The following is an 18,545-nucleotide window of genomic DNA, read 5'->3' as shown; positions in this document are numbered from 1 at the left end:
TCCCCAGAATACTTCTGGTTAATGTTCAATCTCTGAACTACAAGCTGTGCAAACTGAGAGCCAGAATCTCCTACCAGTGGGAAACAAAGGAATATAACGTTTTATGCTTCATGGAGACCTGGCTGATAGAGGGGATACCGGACCATGCCATTGAACCCTCTGGGTTCTCCCTGTTCCAGGCGGACTGGTGTAAAAACCTCTCTGGGAGGAGTAAAGTATGCTTCATGGTCAATAATGCCTGGTGTGACCCCTGGAACGTGGATGCTCTCAAATCCTTTTATTTCCTGGATCTGGAATACCTGGTGCTGCTGTGTAGACCTTTCTGGCTGCCGAGGGAGTTCACAGCTGTGTATAATCCACCACAGGCTGATACTTACCCGGCTCTCAAGGAACTGTGTGAGACCATTAGCACCCTGGAGACTGCACACTCAGAGGCTGCCTTCATCGTCGCCAGTGACTTTGATAGAGTGACACTGTCTAAAGTCTCTCTGAAGTTTTGCCAACACATCTAGGTGGGCACGTGGGGAGATAGCATATTTGACCACTGTTAACTCCGCTTTTGCATGCTTACAAAGCGCCCCTCGCCCCTCCCCCCATTTGGAAAATCAGATCCCTCCTCCATTTTTTCTGCTGCCTAAGTACAGGCAGAAGCTGAAACGAGGGGCGGCCATTGTTAAAGCCGCCCACTGTTGGTCCGACCAATCGGTCTCCATGCTACAGGACAACTTTGATGACATCGACTGAAATGACCTCCATGAGGAGGAATTCATTGGCATCCTATGTCGGTGCTGGAAGCATGGCAACACTTTTGGGCTACCACCCAACACATCCTTGTACATTGTTGGTCATTGACAAAAATGACACATTTTATTCCATATTTGGATGTACATGTAACTAAGAAAGCTAATCATTGCTGAGGATTTTGCTGGGACGGCCTTGGTTCTATCTTTTGAAAGGATGGTCCAGTCCAACAACAAGACAAAGATCCTCCATTACCTACTTCACTGTATAACACTGTCTACTAACAATAAAGGTTCACAGTGATACACTGGGAAACACGGATCACTTGTCATATCTCAGGTCACCTCTCAGAAAGGACGGACCTTGATGATTAAATTCATGATTGCTTTCTATGTACTAGGGCAGCTTTTGCTCAATAGTCAACCAATAGTGATCCTATCTGAGATCTGGTCTACTTACCATAGAAGTAAAGTTACAGGCATGTGATGGGCCCTGAGATATAGCAGAAATGTCTAAGGTTTGAAATAAGAGATATCAAAAACATGAAAGTAAGTCACTTACTGTTCACCTGAAGATAATATGGAATAAAAATCTTGGGTCTGTTTTGATGAAACAAAACACACATCCATTTTATTTGGACTTTATCATCTGTTGGAATAATCAGCTGCAAAGAGTCACCTTCATTCTTCCATCGCATGAATATTTTCTCATCCACAGTTTCACCGTCTCCGTTGATCCAAACCAGTCTGGTTGATGCAGTGACCTGAGACACAGAGCAGCTCAGGGTAACGGTGTCTCCCTCAATCACTGCATCGGGTGGTTCAGCTGTGACTGTGGAAGCAACAAATCACTGGGATTTTAAACAATGGCCAAAGTTTCAACTCAACTGTATTGCTTTTTTCTGTTGACTGTAAAACTAGCCCAAATCATCACTGGCACTATAAGTGTGCAACATTTCACTGCACAATTTGAACTTCTCTTTTACATTGGTTTTGAACACATTGTATAATGATCAGCCCCTGAACATAATGACCCAGTGCAGAACACTCCCACTCTACAAGAGATTAACGAATCTTACTTGTAAAATTCCTGAATCACACGGCTGCATCACTATCTGGTTTGGGGGAGGGGTTGGGGTGGAGCCCTGCACAGGATCACAATAAGCTGCAGAAAGATGCAAACTCAGTCAGCCCTATCACGGGCACGAGGACATCTTCAAGGGGAAATGCCTCAGAAAGGCAACATGCATCATTAGGCAACTCAATCTCCCAGGACGTACCTCATTGCTATGATCAGGGATGATGTACAGAAGCCTGAAGGCACATATCAATCTATTAGGAATAACTTCTTTCCTCTGCCATCAGATTTCTGAATGGACATTGAACCCATGAACACTACCTCACCACTTTTTTTTCTCTTTTTACACTATTCATTTAATTTAACCTTCTATCTTCATATGTACATGTCTATAGAAACTGTAATTTGCAGTTTTTTATTATCACGTGTTGCAAAGAACTCATTCCATTTAACAACAAATTTCACAACATATGTCGGCGATATTAAACCTGATTCTGATTCTTATTCACCTTAAAACCTTGAATGAGGCTTCAAACATCAATCTAACATCTGAGGAGAGGAAGTATTCTGGGCATGACTTTAGAGAATTTGAATTTTTTTTAATGTAATGAAGAAATACTGATTTTTTGCGATTGTCTCATTTGTAGCTGTGGGAAACAAATTTCACCACATTAGTTCTCAAGAATAAAGTAAAAAAGTTTAAATGCAAATTAAATGAGAAGGATTTTTCAAAGTATTGCTAGATTCTGTTGGTTTAACGCAGTAATACAGTTTAGTAAGATGCAAATAAACTTCAGCAGAAGTTTTGGAGTAAAAAACTTCTCAAACGAGGGAAGTAACGGGAGAAACCTGTGCTGAAATTGCAGTATATATGCAAACTGCAAGTTCTCTCCCAGTGACATATCACTGAAAACATTCTGTTTCCTACCTCTAACTGTGATTAATTCAATGGTCACGTATTGATGTGATCCCAGAGAACATGTGTAAACTCCGGCATCTTCAAACTGCACAGGAACAATCCTCAAGTTGAAGTTATTGACATTCAGAATTTCCTGTGTAGTTCGCAGTCGGTTCTCAAAGTAGCTCCTCCCACTGATATTGATAGGCTGAGATCTGTAGGTAGTTGCTATTTCCATCACCTGATTCTGGAAATGTGACTTCCAAGTCCATTTGGTTTCATATAATTCAGAATAAGTTTCACAAATCAGCTTGAGTTCACTGTGATCTATGTCTGACCGATAAACTGTGTACATCTTATTGTGTAAATCTGCAAGAGAGGGACAGGGAGCAAAGAATTAGGTTATCACAGATGTAGAGATATGGATGTTTCAGGTTTCCACTGGGATAAATACCAGCTCCTAGGATGGCTGAAACAGTGAAGTTGATAGGGAGCCGGAATGTAGACGATACCAACTGAGATGCCCATCGTCCCAAAACAGAGTCAGCAAAGAGACACTGTTGAACTGGAGATGATAAATGACCTGAGAAAGTCTCAATACTACAGAGAAATTGAACTCCCTTTAAATAAGAAACATTTAGAATACTTCCTTAAGTGACTCATGCCAGCAGAGACCTCAGGAGAATGTCACAGCCAATAGCTTATTCGTGTTATTTATTTACTTATTTATTTGTATATTTATTTATTTATTGAGATACAGCATGGAGTAGACTAATTATGAGACAATTTATAATGACTAATTAACTTACCAACCAGTACTTCTTTGGACTGTGGGAGGAAACTGCAGCACCCAAAGGAAACCCATGTGATCACAGGGAGAACGTACAGATTCCTTACAGGCAGAGGTATGAAATGAAACTGGGTCGCTGGTATCGTAAAGCGTTGTGCTAACCACTACACTACTTTGCCGCCCCTGTATCTGTACTTTTAATTAGTTTGTAGTTCCCTAAGCAATGGCCACACTCTGCAGTGAAATCCCATGGTGGAGTGTGTGCTCACTGTACAATATGTGGAACGGTTTATAATCAGCAACTATTTCATACCTGCTCCTGGGCAGCTTTGGACTCACCCTCATCCACTCCAACATTGGTGTCTCCAGTGAGAATAATGGAGCCTTTTTCCTGCACTTTCCATGTGTACAGACTGGGATCTCCTGTTCCAACATGTCGGACCATCAGATAGACGATGTTATTCAGGTGGATCTGATCAGTGTTGTTGCTCCTCTGAGATGAGCTTCTTGGTTTCCAGTGGAGACTGACGGTATCTGGGAGTCTGGAGATGGTACAGCTGAGGGTGACGTCACTGCCCATTACAGGTCTCTGTGAGTCGGCCTCAACTGTGGAAACAGACACATGATGTGTGGTTCAGTTCCCCACAGGCTCTCTGAACTGCTCCAGGCAGAATTGTCATTTCCCTACAAACAGATAGTTAACCAAATACTGACCAACTGTGCTCAGTTTAGCTGAGGGAATTATGTTCCAGTAGCTTAAAATCAATTTAGTGCATTAGAGTTTGATGACCTACATTTTAACATATGAAAAAAAAATCTGTCTTAGAGCACTTTATAAATTCTTCATATTTTCATCAATTCATTAATATCCAATTATTCCACTGGGGAAGGCTTAAAACAGATCACCGGATGGCTAAGCTGGGAATTACTGACAGCAACATCAGACTTCCACATGTTGCTGTGGCTGTGTGAAAATCTCAATGTTTGCATCAACTTCAATGAACAATTTTTCTGAACATGAACCTCTCTGCTGCCATTCCAATTTCAAAATCCATGACTTTGTCACAGATGAGCTGTGGTTTAAATATTTAGAAGACCAGAGCCATTTTCCTCAGCTCTCACAGAGGTTCAATCCCATCAACCCCAACTCTGCAGCAATGTTTATAAAAACTGACCAAATAAACAACTCAAATATTGTTACCCACAAGGCTGATTTTAATGAACAATTCATTTCATGCTGGATTCTGTGTCTAGTGGATCTAAGTTTAAAGTAAATTTATTATCAAAGAATGAATATGTCACCAAATCTATTTCGAGATTTGTTTTGTTGCTAACGTTTCCAGAAAATATGTGGACACAATCCCAACATTATGTTAGGAACTTGAGTAAATAGTCACAGGAAAATCATGTTTTTGAACCCATTGTACTCATTAACCAACTTACCTTTGATCCCAAATATTTCCCACTGTCTCAGGGTCTTCCCACCGGACTGAGTCTGATTCCAGGTGAACAGTCCTGCAAGTTGAAAGGTGGGCTTCCTGATTTTCAGATTAAGGGTACCCCAGACCACATGTAACCTCTGGGAAATGTCTGGTATTTTACTGAACTCATCACTCCATTGTACGGCCCACTGCTGATCTTCTCTGTGAAAAGTGGCCAATCGCTTTGTGGTTTGTTGCTCTGTGTGTGGCCTCCATTCCAAATCAATGGAGTCACTTCCAGGATTGTCTGGCCCCTTCAATACAAAGTTCCCTCCCTGATGGAAAAAGTAAATAGAATTCCCAATTCCTGCAAATGAAAAGTTAAAAATAATCAGACAACAACTTCTCAATGTGATCTGTGTCACAAAGAGCATTTTGGAGAATTCACTTCGAGTAAGTTGTGAGTTCTGATTCTTTTCATAAATTCTGATTAAAATGGTTTGGGACTTCTGAAACATCCTTTCAGCCTCTGTCACAATGTGTGCTGGCAAGACTGGAACCCAAATGCAGAGGAAAGACAGTTTCTGATGCAGAGATGGCATTGAGAGCTTATTCGTAATAATTCCAAAACTACATCGGTGGCTCGGCTGAGTGACACCGCAAGAAGTAACATTCTCAGAACTAGACGTAGTGATTAGCGCTAATCAGACATCGAATTCAATAATACAGGTCACGTGGAATCCCTGAGCCTATCAAAATAAACTTTACATGCTGAAGCAGAAAGCATTAGGGACCACATTACGAAGAGTCAGTCGCAGGAGAGAAATACGAGGAACTCCAAATGATTAACGTTCTCGTTAAACAACAGTAAACCAATTCAGGCGCTCTACAAACCTTGGAGTTCTCTGCTCTTCAGTGCCCCCTCACAGAGCCGATGATCTCATTACAGCTCCTGAAGTTCATATGAATCTTTCTGATGCACCAGAAGCTTTTAACAAGAAGGATACTTCATAACAAGCAATGAAATAAGGTAATTAAAATGAGATGACTAAAACAACTGATCATTACAACAGTGAAAGATGGGTTTCACACGGATTTTGTTGAGGTATTTACAATGCCCCACATGATAGACTGGTTCAGAAGGGATTCAAAATGTTCAAGAAGGTTGGGAAAATAATTGTCAGGGTGATTGGAGGGCAGAGGATGGTGGCAGCTAAGCGTTTACTAACTGGAGGTCAGTATCAAGTGGTGTACCGCAGCCATTGACTTTCATGCAGTTTGTATAGACCACATCAACACCCTCCCTCATCCACCATTCTTGATTATTTCTTCAAAGCTCAATCGGATATGTGAGACATAATCTCACACACACAAAAACAGTTCTCGCAATTTCTTCTACAACTTCCCTCAGTGTCTTTGGATACACAAGATCAAGGCCTGGAAACTTAGCTACCTTCAAATGTTTAAAGATGCTCAGCATCTCCTCCACTGTAATGTGGACTATCCACGTGACTTGCCCAATAACTTTCCTAAGTCTCGTTGTCCTCATGCCTTATTCCATGTGAAAATTTGTGCGGATTTTTTTCATTATGGAACTCACACATTTCCATCGGCTCCACACACAGGCTCAGTGGCCACTTTATTTGGAATCTCCTGTCCTAATAAAATGGCCTCTCAGTGTGTGTTCATGATGTACTGCTGTTGTAGCCCATCTACTTCAAGGTTCAACACGTTGTGCATTCAAGATGTTCTTCTGCACACGACTGTTGTAATGAGTGGTTATTTGAATTACTCTCAACTTCCTGCAGCTTGAACCAGTCTGGTCATTCTCCTCCAATCTCTCATGAACAAGCATTTTCACCCACAGAACTGCCACTCACTGGATGTTTTTCTTACACATTTCTCAGTAAACTCTGGAGACTGTTGTACGTGATGATCCCAGGAGATCAGCAGTTTCTGAGATACTCATATCAACCCACCTAACACCAACAATCATTCCATGATCAAAGTACTTATTTTGTATTTCTTCCCCATTCTGATGTTTGGTCTGAACAACTGAATCTCTTGACCACGTCTGCATGCCTTGTTCCTTGAGTTGCTGCCACTTGACTGGCTGATCATATATTTGCATTAATAAGCAGGTGTACAGGTGTAATTACCACAGTAACCACTGAGTGTATACATTCACTTTGGTTTTTCAGGGGCTCTTTTTTCTCCCTAGTTACTTTCTTTCCTTAACATATTTTTAAAAATCTCTACAGATTATCCTTAATTTTCCCTGCTAAAGCTTTCCCTCGCCCTATTTTGCCAGCCCAATTTCCTTCTTAAATATATTCTCGCATTCTTCATCCTCTTCCAAGGACTCACATGATCCCAGTTCCCTGCGCCTGAACCATGCTTCCTTCTATTTCAGAAAAGAGTCTCAATGACTCTTACTGTTCACTGCAGCTGCCAACCCTTCCCATCCGTCTAAACGAGTCATCTCACTTTTAAAATCCTCCCCCTTGCAGAGTGTCCCTTTACTCACAAAGTGCTGAGTGATGATGTGTATTCATGTAGCAATTTGAGAGTTTAATGAATGAGGACTGACCCTCCCTTGTCACTGCACTCCACGTCTGGACTGCACATGGATTCTTGGGTCAAGCTTTAGAGACAGGGACCATTAGTCACTGGACATCTTTCAGAAGTTATGGGTGATTTACTTAGAGATACAGAACAGACCAGGCCCTTCCAATCCAATGAGATGTGTGTTCGTCCATCGTTGATGTCGATGAGGACCTCAACACCATTTGATAGTGTTGAGATTAGCACGTGATTTGGATTTAAGTGAGGGAGAGTTGTGCAGCGTCAGCCTCACTCTCTCTTCCCAATTCCCATCTGGATCCAGTGGCAAGACAGAGTTGAGACGGCTGGAAATGGGACTAGCAGTAGTGGATGACCAAGATGTCTTCTGTGTCTTGTCCTGCTCTACACGTTCCACAATGTTTGCAGAGACCACCTTCTTGACTGTTGGACCTTCCATTGGTCTCGTCCGCTCAATCCGCCGGAGTCTGTCTTTCCATGCTGGAATAGACAACTCCCTATCTCACCGAGGGTTTGAGACCCGTCGGCTACACTCATCTGGTTTAGCCGGCTTGTTGAAGCCGTTGCCCGGGGTGTGGCCGCTGTCGCATGCATGTTTCCCCACCAGAGGTGCTACCCCTCCCTGACACCCCATACACTCCAGCTGTCCCACCCAGCAAGCCTACCTGTCCAGTCCTAGCCTGATCACTGGACAGTTTACAAGGACAAATTAACTGACTAACCGGCACTCCTTTGCAATATGAGAGGAAACCAGAGCACTGTGAGGAATCCCATGTGTTGATTAAGACGTAGAAGCTCCTTAAAGTCGGCAGCAGGGGGAATTGAACTCCGAAGATTGATGCCCCAAGCTATAAATTATCACACTAACTGCTGCTCTGCTGTGATGCCACTGAATCTACAGTGGGTTGGGGGTAGCAGCCATTTAGTACAATGAAGAACTGATCATCCATCTAGTACAAGGCTTGTCAGTCAAATACATACTACTCTCTGCAGAGAGAGCTGTCCTTCAACACAGTGACTAAAGAACTACATTCTGATTGCCTGGCAATTTGTCCTAGGAAGCCATCACATAGTCCACAGATGTCAGAATATTCAAAGGTACATTGTCAGTGGAGATTTCCACCCATTGTACATACGTATTTATATACAAGACTTGAACACACCCAAGTAAGTCCCTATTTTGAGTACAAACAAGAGAAAATCTGCAGATACCCAAGATGGTGCTGCGTACAGTGGCCACATTGCAAGCTCTGTTCCAACTTTACAGTATACTTTTAATTTTTGCGATTTCCCTCACAGTTCTTGTTCAAGCAGCTGATAGTCACATCAGATACGATAGACTGACTCTTCTGAACGTCAGGAAGATGGCATTTACCCACTGGGTGCCGCCTTTTCTACATTGGGTTCCCCTGCTTGCGCGATGACCAGGAGACTCACCTACTACACCGCCACTATCTCGGAAGTGACATCAGAGGCGAGGGAAAAGGGCCAGTGTCCTGGTGAGGTTGAGATGGCATCTAAACCGGCCACCACTCCCCAGCACGCTCCCGGTTAATGTTCAATCTCTGAACAACGAGCTGTGCAAACTGAGAGCCAGAATCTCCTACCAGTGGGAAACAAAGGAATATAACGTTTTGTGCTTCATGGAGACCTGGCTGATGGAGGAGATATCGGACCATGCCATTGAACCTTCTGGATTCTCCCTGTTCCAGGCGGACAGGTATAAAAACCTCTCTGGGAGGAGTAAAGTATGCTTCATGGTCAATAATGCCGGGTGTGACCCCTGGAACGTGGACGCTCTCAAATTCTTTTGTTTCCGGATCTGGAATACCTGGTGCTGCAGTGTAGACCTTTCTGGCTGCCGAGGGAGTTCACAGCTGTGGATAATCCACCACAGACTGATACTTATCCGGCTCTCAAGGATCTGTATGAGACAACTAGCACCCTGGAGACTGCACACCCAGAGGCTGCCTTCATCGTCGCCAGTGACTTTAATAGAGTGACACTGTCTAAAGTCTCTCCGAAGTTTTGCCAACACATCTAGGTGGGCACGTGGGGAGATAGCATATTCGACCACCATTAACTCCCCTTTTGCATGCTTACAAAGTGCCCCTCATGCCCTCCTCCCTATCTGGAAAATCAGATCTCTCTTCCATTTTTCCTGCTGCCTAAGTACAGGCAGAATCTGAAGCAAGGGGCGGTCATTGTTAAAACCGTCTACTGTTGGTCCGACCAATCGGTCTCCATGCTACAGGACTGCCTTGATGACATCGACTGGAATGACCTCCATGAGGAGGAAGTTTCTGAATTCACGGAAGGGGTCATGAATTTCATCTAGAAGTGCATCGAGGATAATGTCATCCAGAAATCGGTCAAGGTCTATCCAAACCAGAAACCCTGTATGAACAGTTCAGTGCGAGCAGCACTTACTGCGCGACACAGAGCTCACGTTGCCGGTAATCAACAGAAGAAATGATTCCGAGAATGAGAGGGTTAACATATGAGGAATGTTTGTCCGCTCTCGGACTGTATTTCTTGGAGTTTAGAAGAATGAGGGGAGACCTTATGGAAACATTTCGAATGTTGAAAGGCATGGACAGAGTGGATGTGGCAAAGTCGTTTCCCATGATGGGGGAGTCTAGTACGAGAGGGCATGACTTCAGGATTGAAGGGCATCCATTCAGAACAGAAATGCGCAGAAATTTGTCTTAGTCAGAGGGTGGTGAATTTATGTAATTTGTTGCCATGAGCAGCAGTGGAGGCCAAGTCATTGGGTGTATTTAAGGCAGAGATTGATAGGTATCTGAGTAGCCAGGGCATCAAGGGTTATGGTGAGAAGGCCGGGGAGTGGGGCTAAATGGGAGAATGGATCAGCTCATGATAAAATGGCAGCGCAGACTCAATGGGCCGAATGGCCGACTTCTGCTCCTTTGTCTTATGGTCTTATGGTCTTAAATGCAGCTACGATCTGCACAAAGTCATTAAGTCAGTGAAATAACAATACAGAGACAAGATTCAGTCTCAACCTCCCACCAATAATACATGCAGCTCATGGCAAGGTCCGCACACCATCACAGACTTCAAAGCTAAACGCAGTGGAGTTTCCAACATCACTGCCTCTCTCCCAGACGAGCTAAATCTTTTTCACGCTTGATTCGATGCCACAAACACTGAGCCCCTGAGGAGACCTGCAGATGATGCAACCGGCAGCTTGGTCATCTCTGAGGCCAAAATACACGGGTGTTTCCAACAGGTGGACAGTCACAAGGCTGTGGGACCGGACGGCACCCTAGGACGAGTACTCAAGGTGTGCGTGGCACAACTGGCAGGTGCATTTGCAGACATTTTTAATCTCTCCCTCTCCCTGTGTAGAGTGCCTCCTGCTTCAAAACATCCACCATTATCCCTGTACCTAAAAAGACCAAGATAACATGTCTGAACAACTGGCGTCCTGTCGCACTCACCTCAATAGTAAGCAAATGCTTTGAGAGGCTACATCTGTAGAATGCTGCCACCCACAATGGACCTCCTACAATTCGCCTTCTGACACGCCGGTCGACAGATGACACAATAGCCACAATTCTGCACTCCGTCCTTACACCACTGAAGAAGAGGGATGCTTATGTGAGAATGCTGATCTTGGACTAGAGTTCAGCATTCAGCACCATAATTCCCTCCAGGGAATTCAAGAAGAAGCTCAGAGAACTCGGCCTCCACCATGCCTTGTGTAGCTGGATCCTGGACTTCCTGGAAATTTCCCAGCAGGTGGTGAGAGTGGGCTCCCTCAACTCTGCCCCTCTGACCTTCAACACAGGTGCCCCCCAGGACTGTGTCCTAAGCCCCCTCCTTTACTCTCCATATATCCATGACTGTGTCGCCACTCACATCTCCAATCTGCTTATTAAATTTGCTGATGACACTACACCAATTGGGCTAATTTCAAATAACAATGAGGCAGCCGACAGAGAGTCACCACCATGACACAGTGGTGTCAAGAAAATAACCTCTCCCTCAATGTTGCAAAGACAAAGGAGCTGGTTGTGGACTACAAGAGGAATGGAGACAGGCTAACGCGTATTGACATCAATGAACCTGGGGTTGGGAGGGTGAACAGGTTTAAGTTCCTCAGCCTTAAAATCACTGAGGATCTCACATGGTCTGTAGATACCGGCTGTGAGGTGAAAAAGGCAGAACAGCACCTCTTTCACCTCAGACAGTTGAAGAGGTTTGGTATGGTCCCCCAGATTCTAAGAACTTTCTGTAGGGGCACAATTGAGAGCATCCTGACTGGCTGCATCACTGCCTGGTATGGGATCTGTACTTCCCTCAATCACAGGACTCTGCAGAGAGTGGTGCGGACAGCACACTGCATCTGTAGATGTGAAATTCCCACTATTCAGGACACTTACAAAGACAGGTGTGTAAAAAGGGCCTGAAGGATCATTGGGGATCTGTCACCCCAACAACAAACTGTTCCAGCTGCTACCACCCAGCTATCGCAGCGTAACAGCCAGGACCAAGAGGCTCCGGGACAGCTTCTTCCACCAAGCCATCAGACTGATTAATTCATGATGATACAATTGTATTTCTATGTTATATTGACTGTCCTGTTGTACATACCATTTATTATAAATTACTATAAATTGTACATTGCACATATAGACGGAGACATCATGTAAATATTCTTACTCCTCATGTATATGATGAATGTAAGTAATAAAGTCAATTAAATTCACTAATTGCTGTGATTCCCAATATTACACTGAAGAATCACTCTCTAATATGATCCAGGTCAGGTCTGGTTGAAGATGGGAAAGGAGGAGCAATTTCTCAGTTGAAATTCAGTCGGATGTTTTCAGCTTGTTGCTTGTTTCTAGCTTGTCTTTTACAATTTGAGATTTTAAAGATTAATCATTTAAATTTAATTTTAAGAGCTTTTAACTGCCTTACTATCTTTTGGTTGGAGTCTCTACACTGGGTTACCTGATGCCCAATCACTCTTGGGACATTGTCACTAATGTCTTGAATGTGTTCAGCATCAGCCTGTATGGACATGGGAGAAGGTGTGTGGTGCATGTGTTCAGGATCAGCCTGTGTGGACATGAGAGAAGATGTGTGGTGATTGTGTCAGTGGGCCTGGTCCAGATCCAATGGAAAGTCTCCATTTTGCTGTCATTACCCAATGTTGTCCTGATTCCATGCGCCTCCCAAGAGCATCAGTGTTACAGGGAAAAGGGAAGTTTCAAAACTGATTCTGAGGACACAGAATTAACCCGTGGTTCGTATTACAATCCTGTTGGATTGGGCTGTGAAAATGTTATTTTTCTCGTAGTTTAACTTTGTTATGCTAGTATTTTTATCTGATCACTGACATACATGTGAATGTTCAATGTTTAAAGTTGCCTCTGTATTTTTCTGTAAAATTCTTAGTTTCAGAGGCAGATATTTTGTTAGTTGAATCTGGCTATTTATTTAATTAAATTACTGGTTAAATTTCAATTTCAATGGAATCGATGGTTTGGTATAAGACCAGACCCCTTTGTTTGTTCTCTTTTTTCCTTAGCTGTCTTTCACTGCTCTTTGTCTCTCACCACACTTCTCCCCTCATTTCCTTTGTCCTGGTAACATTTAATAGAACGATCAAAAACAAGTTCTATGCCTTTGTTAACTTATGAAGAATATTTTCGATCACAAAAGCAACAAGATCGACAGCCCAATTAGAGAGCTACCCACACAGGGTATAAAGAGGTGTCACTGCTGGCAAATAGAGCGATTAATGACACAAAATGTGATCATGTTTCTCAATATGAAGAGCAAACCTGCAGTAACTCACCACTGCGCTCTTGATAATACGGGAGGACAATCCGGAGCCTGTCTTGATCAAACACACCACATGTCCATTTCCCTCTGCCTCTGTCAGCTTTCTGTACGATCAGACTCAGTGATTTCTCTTCCCCAGTCAGTGTTTTGTCTCCAACAGTTTCACCGTCTCCGTTGATCCAAACCAGTCTGGGTGATGCAGTGACGTCAGACACAGAGCAGCTCAGGGTAACGGTGTCTCCCTCAGTCACTGGATCAGACGGTTCAGCTGTGACTGTGGAAACAAGCAGCTTATTTACATTTTTAACAGTGACTTAATTGGGAAAAGCAACTGCAACATTCTGTCTCCTACCTTTCACTGTGATTAACTCAATGGTCAGAAATTTATTTGATCCCAGAGAGCATGTGTAAATTCCAGCATCTCCAAACAAAACCGGGACAATCCTCACGTTGAAATTCTTGCCATTGAATAGTTTCACCGAGGTCCCCAGTCGATTCCCAAAGTCGGTGCTACTGACGTTGATGCGCTCATAATATTTTGCAGATGCTATTTGTTTCTGATAGCCCCGTGGTTGATGCAATAACCAGGTCCACACACCATGAGTGTAAGCAGTATAAGAATAGCAAACCAGGTGGAGTTCACTGTAATCTGTGCTGGAACGATAAAGGATGTAACGCTTCCCATATAAATCTGTATCAGAGAGACAGTGGCGAACACAATCAAATTTTATAACAGTGTATTTCAGAGACAATGAGGAATAATTATCAACCACGTTTATTTCAGAATTATTTGTGTTTTGTTCAGTTGTTCAAGGTTGAAATGGTGACATCTTGTGAATTCCACATAAAAGCAAATTAAATATGAAAAATACTAATTACAATTTGGCTTCAAATTATTTTTAAATGTTGCATTTGACAGCTCTTGCCATCAGTGTCGAGGAGGTGGGACAGGTTAAGGCTGTGGACGGAACAGATCGATGAGCATTGATCCCGAAAGGAGGGATATCCCTGCAGGAGGGATGGTTTTAATGAGGTGGGTTTTGCCATGAAGATTGAGCTGTTCTGGCATCCCAGCGACTTCCGCATGAGTGTGCCCGGACCCTGTCACTCACTCTCACACAGGACCAGTGTGTTACAACAATCAACGCATACACTCCAATCTTGTAAACACCCTGGATCATGTCTCAAAGGGGGACAAACTGATCATCAAGGGAGATGTCAATATCATGTGTGGAAAAGATTTGCAAGGAGGAGAAGAGTAAAGTGTAACTCCAACAGAGCCCATCTATTGGCAGCTGCAGCTTGGCTAAAGTTTTCCAAAGTTCTTGTTCTCTTCAGGCAAATGGAATCCTCGTGTACAAATTCTAATTATTCTGACAGGAAACCACCTAGAGTTTCACAAATTTTCTCTATTTAGATTAGATTAGATTATGAAGACACGCAGTCCTCTTTTATTGTCATTTAGTAATGCATGCTTTAAGAAATGATACAATATTTCCTCTGGTGTGATATCACAAAACACAGGACAGAACAAGACTGAAAAAACTAACAAAACCACACAATTATAACATATAGTTACAACAGTGCAACAGTACCGTAACTTGATGAAGAAGTCCACGAGTACAGTAAAAAGTTCAAGGTCTCTCAAATATCCCACATCTCATGCAGACGGGAGAAGGAAGAAAAATTCTCCCTGCCATGCCCAACCACAGTCCGACTCTGAGTCATCCGAAAACTTCGAGCCTCCGATCAGCTCTCCGACACGGAGTACTGAGCACAATCTCTGTCCAAACGATTTGACCTCAATCTCGGTCGTCAACAGCAGGCAAAGTCAGGGATTTTGAGGCCTTCCCTCCACAGATGCTGCCTGACTTTCTGAGTTCCTCTTTATTTTGTTCTGAATTCCAGCATCTGCACTCCCCTGTGTCAGATATGATGCTGTTGTCCCAGGAATATCTAATTCATATGAAACCACTCCATGTGCCTGACCCTCTTTACAATCACTCTGACAACAAGCTGGGTGAGTTTAAATCAACACTTTCCTGGTGTGCATTTGATTGTTTTTGTATTTAACGTTTCTCAAAGGTCTCATTTGACTATTTTCCACAAGTACTTTCACTTTTTCCAAAGGTCTGTCAAAGCATTTTCCTCTTCCTTCCCAATACCTCCCTCCCTGTGTAACATGCACAAAATGCAGGAGAAACTCAGCAGGTCAGGCAACATCAATGGAGAGGAATAAACAGTCAGCGTTTCAGGTGAAGACGGTTCATCGGGAGTGGAAAAGAAGGGGAAGATGACAGAATAAGAAGTTGTGGGAGAGGAAGGAGTACAAGCTGGAAAGTGACAGGTGAAGCCAGGTGAGTGGGGAGGGGAGACAGGCAGGAGAAGAAGGAATCATATAAGAGAGAAGAGTGAACCATGGGAGAGAGGTTAGGAGGTGAGGAACCAAGAGGAGGTGATAGGCAAGTGAGAAGAAGAGAAGAGGTAAGAGGGATGTCAGAGTGGAGAATGGCAACAGGAGAAAAAGGGACGAAGAAAAATTACCAGGTCAGAAAAATCAATGTCTATGTGAATAGGTTGACGATACCCAGATGGAATATGAGGAGTTACTCCATCTCCCTGAGAGTAGCTTCATCATGGCAGTAGAGGAGACGATCAACCAGCAGACCAATTAACCATGGTCAATGAGAGTGGAGCCTGTAATTAAAATGCTGGCCACCAGGAAATCCAAGGCAAAGCGGTCACCTAATCTGTGTCAGCTCTCACCAAGGTAAAGTAGGCAGCATCGAGAGAAGGCAACCCAAACAGGTTTGCAGGTGAAGTGTTGGCTCACCAGGGAGGATTGTTTGGGGCCATGAATAGAGGGTAGGAGGGAGGGAATGGGTAGGTATAGCAATTTTTCCATTTACAGGGGTTAGTGCCAGGAGGGAGATTAGTGCGGAGGATGAATGACGGGGGATGAGACCACACACATAAACCCTGTCAATTCTCTCTGTTCACCAGTTCACCAGCTGCCTTCCTCCTCTCTCTTTGCATCCTCTACCACCTTCCCTTTATTCCTGTTATTCCTGTCCATCCCTCTGCTATTCTCACTCAGCGATGCTCTGCTCTCCCTCTTCCCTTGGTTCTGTTCCCAGCTGAATGCTGCTCTGAAGCCTGTCTACAGTTGTCACTTCACACAGCATCAGGACTTGGTGGGAAGGGTCATGGAGGGAGTGAGGACAGTTTGCTGTTCAGTATTGACATGTGAACGCAGATTCCAGTGCTGAGTTTGAGCAGGAAGTGCCAGTGGTTGTCATGGCAACACCACTTTTTGTATAACACCTTGACATGATGTTGTATCAGGATCTCAGTCTAAGATACTGAAGGACTGATGGAAATTTAAACTATGAAAATATTTTAATGATCAAATGTGACAGAAGAAATCCCTTCTTGTGTGCTGTGACTGGTACAGAGACAATCAGTCAGGTGCTCCACAGAGATTTTCTGGAAGATTCTCTCAAACTATTGCTGTAATTTACACAGGACAGTTAATCAGAAACTACAATTTTTCAAGGGGTTCACTCCCAACATTACATAAACCACCTATGATACAAGTGCAATTTTAATATCCAACAGTTGATAACAACACTTACATGTGTCTACAGTAAAATCTGCTTTGCTTGTGAGAACAATGTTTCCGTTTTCCCGCACTTCACACTGAAACAACTTCCTATCCTCCACTGTAACGTGTCGGACCATCAGATAGACGATGTTATTGAGCCGGATCTGATCAGTGTTTCTCCTGTTCTGCTGGGATGAGCCCACTGGTTTCCAGTGGAGACTGAAGGTATCTGGGAGTCTGGAGATGGTACAGCTGAGGGTGACGTCACTGCCCTCCACAGGCCACCGTGGACTCATCTCAACTGTGAGAAACAGACCAATGAGATTCAGAATGAGTGGTGACGTGTACAGTCCAATGATCAGGCTCGAACTGAACTCAGGATTTGACCGTCAAGGAAAACTGCAGATGCTGGAAATCTGAAATATAAACTATTCTGATGGTGAATGTTTGACTGGTATCTTTAACTGTTCTCCTGTCCACAATTACTGCCTGATCAGCTGAGTTTTCCAGCATTTTCTGTTTTGACCTCAGGGTGTTTCTGTTCTCAGCAGTTCTGCATTAATGTGTGCATCCAAGTCGCGGAATTGCACAGCAGGGCCATTGAAACTCAGCCCAGCTCAGCCTGGGTTAGTGAGGCAGAGCAGAACCAGGGACCTTTCCCCTGAACCCACTGGAGTGTCAGAGTTCAGCTCAGGGACATACGGTTTGAGGGGGTTTGTGACTGTCAACAACCCAGTAGGCTAGTGATGGAATCTCACCAGAGGAGGGTGCATTGGAAATGTAGCGACTGTCTTAACAGGATTACCATATTACAAGGAAAAGGTACCAGTCTGACTCTGATCTCAATGTGCCAGCACACTTCAGTAAGTCAACCTGACACATGCCTGGGAGACTGTGGACAAAGTTGACATCTAAGGTCATTCCAGTTAGACAATTATTTAAATTGATGAGCTGCCAGAATGTACTGAGTAGGTCTCCAATCACTGAGCCTCCATGAGGAAGGGCTTGTCAGGAGAGACTAGTTCTCTAAATGCCCGCCCTGACTTTCAGTCCCTCCTGGAACATGGCAAGAAATAATGAATTCCAGGAGTGTATAAGTTACGGGACATTCTGATGCGGTGAATTCAATCTGGTGCAATTTCATTCCAGGAGCAAAGGTCTGAGGCCAGTCCTTTGGTCAGGATGGCAATTCAGGACCCAACTCTACTGTTCCTTAGTCTGTCTGACAGCGGCACCTAATGAGTAGGAGGAACTCAGCAGGTCAGGTAGCATTTCTGGAGAGAAATGGACACAGACTGTGCATTTCTCTGCATAGATGCTGCCTGACTTGCCAAATTCCTCCAGCTCTTTGTGCATTGATCCAGATTTCAGCATCTGTAGTCTTTTGTGTCTTCATGAGACAGTGACCTTCCTCTCATTTAGATATCAACACAGCACCAACACAGCAGGTATCAATGTTTATCCCATCCCTGGTGCTCAGACTGGATCAGTCTGGGTTGTGCTGAGGGAGTTGGCAGCTCACACTCACTGCTCTGATTCCCCAGGGTCCTACACTCACCTGGGTTAGATCTATGAGGACAAAGATTGGCTGGGAGCATCCTGGAGCCAATC

The 18,545-nt window shown here is 43.8% G+C and overlaps 1 protein-coding gene across 1 annotated transcript in view; it reads right to left on the bottom strand.

The window, feature by feature from the left end:
- Positions 1-18,545, bottom strand: part of LOC140200887 (uncharacterized) — a 47,990-nt gene that overhangs the window by 17,642 nt on the left and 11,803 nt on the right. The window contains exons 4-10 of the mRNA XM_072264531.1: positions 16,966-17,235; positions 13,683-14,021; positions 13,344-13,604; positions 4,950-5,294; positions 3,846-4,112; positions 2,747-3,085; positions 1,303-1,572 (exon numbers count right to left, since the gene is read on the bottom strand). Of these exons, the coding sequence (XP_072120632.1) occupies positions 1,303-1,572; positions 2,747-3,085; positions 3,846-4,112; positions 4,950-5,294; positions 13,344-13,604; positions 13,683-14,021; positions 16,966-17,235 (2,091 nt within the window). The remainder of the gene's footprint in view (positions 1-1,302; positions 1,573-2,746; positions 3,086-3,845; positions 4,113-4,949; positions 5,295-13,343; positions 13,605-13,682; positions 14,022-16,965; positions 17,236-18,545) is intronic.

Source organism: Mobula birostris, chromosome 7 (genome assembly GCF_030028105.1).
Source record: "Mobula birostris isolate sMobBir1 chromosome 7, sMobBir1.hap1, whole genome shotgun sequence".
Classification (NCBI taxonomy): domain Eukaryota; kingdom Metazoa; phylum Chordata; class Chondrichthyes; order Myliobatiformes; family Myliobatidae; genus Mobula; species Mobula birostris.
This window is presented reverse-complemented; position numbering and strand designations above follow the sequence as displayed.